Here is a 2,006-nt window from a genome sequence, read left to right on the forward strand (position 1 = left end):
GCTCAGCTCGACAAGCTCGTCATCTCACAGGTGGGATTCTTGGCGCAGAAGAGGCTCGCCCGGGGCGTCAAGCTGAACCACAGCGAAGCAACGGTACGCAGGCACTACCTCATCTCTTTCTCCTCCTGTTCCAATACCTTCTCGCTGTCTCACTCAGCTTCAACGCCTACCTTACCTTACCTGACTCAATGCTCACTCACCTCCACGTCTCAGGCCCTCATCGCAAACAACCTCCAGGAGCTCATCCGCGATGGCAACCACACCGTCGCAGACCTCATGGACCTCGGCTCGACCATGCTCGGCCGCCGCCACGTCCAGCCCTCGGTCTGCGCGACCCTGACCGAGATCCAGGTCGAGGGCACCTTTCCCACCGGCACCTACCTCGTCACCGTCCACAACCCCATCCGCACCGACGACGGCGACCTGGCTCGCGCCCTCTACGGCAGCTTCCTGCCCGTCCCGGACGCCGACCTGTTCCCCCTCGCGGCGCCCGAGGAGTACGAGGCCACGGCGCGGCCGGGCGTCGTCGTCGCCGTCAAGGGCAAGCTTGCCCTCAACCAGGACCGCAAGAGGATCAGGCTCAAGGTGACGAGCAAGGGCGACCGGCCCATCCAGGTCGGCTCACACTACCACTTCATCGAGACGAACCCGCAGCTGGACTTTGATCGCGAGAGGGCCTACGGCTTCCGGCTCGACATCCCGGCCGGCACCTCGGTCCGCTTCGAGCCCGGCGACACCAAGACGGTGACGCTCGTGGAAATCGGCGGCAACAGGGTCATCCGCGGAGGCAACCACATGGCGACCGGCGGCCTGGAGCTGTGGCGAGTCAAGGACATTGTCGAGAAGCTGCAGCAGGCTGGCTTCTCGCACACGCCCGAGCCGCAGGCCGACGCCGCTCTCATCGATGCCTTCCAGATTGACCGCGCTGCGTATGCCACAATGTTTGGCCCTACGACGGGCGACCTCGTCCGGTTGGGGAACACCAGCCTCTGGGTCAAGGTCGAGAAGGACTACACCGTCTACGGAGACGAGTGCAAGTTTGGCGGCGGCAAGACGCTGCGTGAGGGCATGGGACAGGCGACGGGACGCCTGGATGCGGATTCCCTGGACATGGTGGTGACCAATGCCCTCGTCATTGACTGGACAGGCATTTACAAGGCCGACATTGGCGTTAAGAACGGTCACATTGTGGGCATCGGCAAGGCGGGCAATCCCGATGTCATGGACGGCGTGACCCCGGGAATGGTCGTGGGCAGCTGCACCGATGTCATTGCGGGCGAGGGCAAGATTGTGACGGCCGGCGGCATCGACACGCACATTCACTTTATATGCCCGCAGCAGGCGAATGAGTCTCTTGCGTCTGGAATCACCACGTTGCTTGGCGGCGGCGTGGGACCCAGGTGAGTATTCAGGAACATCATGCTTGAGAAACAACCCCCCCTTTAGCTGACGGGTTCATGCAGTGCTGGCACCAACGCGACAACGTGTACCCCTGGAAAGAATTACATGCGCCAGATGCTCCAAGCCTGTGACGAGCTACCTGTCAATGTGGGCATCACCGGCAAGGGCAATGACAGCTCTCCCGTTGCCCTTCGTGAACAGGTCACCGCCGGAGCGTGTGGCCTCAAGCTGCACGAGGACTGGGGCAGCACTCCCGCAGCCATTGACTCCTGTCTGACGGTCTGTGACGAGCTCGACGTCCAGTGTCTGATCCATACCGACACGCTCAACGAGTCCGGCTTCGTCGAGTCCACCATCGAATCCTTCAAGGGCCGCACCATCCACACGTACCACACCGAAGGCGCCGGCGGCGGCCACGCCCCGGACATCATCTCCGTGGTCGAGCACCCCTACGTGCTCCCCTCGTCGACCAACCCGACCCGGCCCTACACCAACAACACGCTCGACGAGCACCTCGACATGCTCATGGTGTGCCACCACCTGTCCAGGGACATCCCCGAGGACGTGGCCTTTGCCGAGAGCCGCATCCGCGACAAGACCATCGC

At 63.0% G+C, this 2,006-nt stretch overlaps 1 protein-coding gene across 1 annotated transcript; it reads left to right on the forward strand.

Annotated features, from left to right (window-relative positions):
* BBK36DRAFT_105420 (Metallo-dependent hydrolase) lies at positions 1-2,006 on the forward strand (the record flags this gene model as incomplete). Its single annotated transcript, XM_024888904.1, has 2 exons — positions 1-1,400; positions 1,464-2,006. Coding segments are annotated over 2 exons (1,943 nt in total), but the record flags the coding sequence as incomplete, so codon positions are not given.

This window comes from Trichoderma citrinoviride (genome assembly GCF_003025115.1).
Source record: "Trichoderma citrinoviride strain TUCIM 6016 unplaced genomic scaffold BBK36scaffold_200, whole genome shotgun sequence".
NCBI lineage: Eukaryota > Fungi > Ascomycota > Sordariomycetes > Hypocreales > Hypocreaceae > Trichoderma > Trichoderma citrinoviride.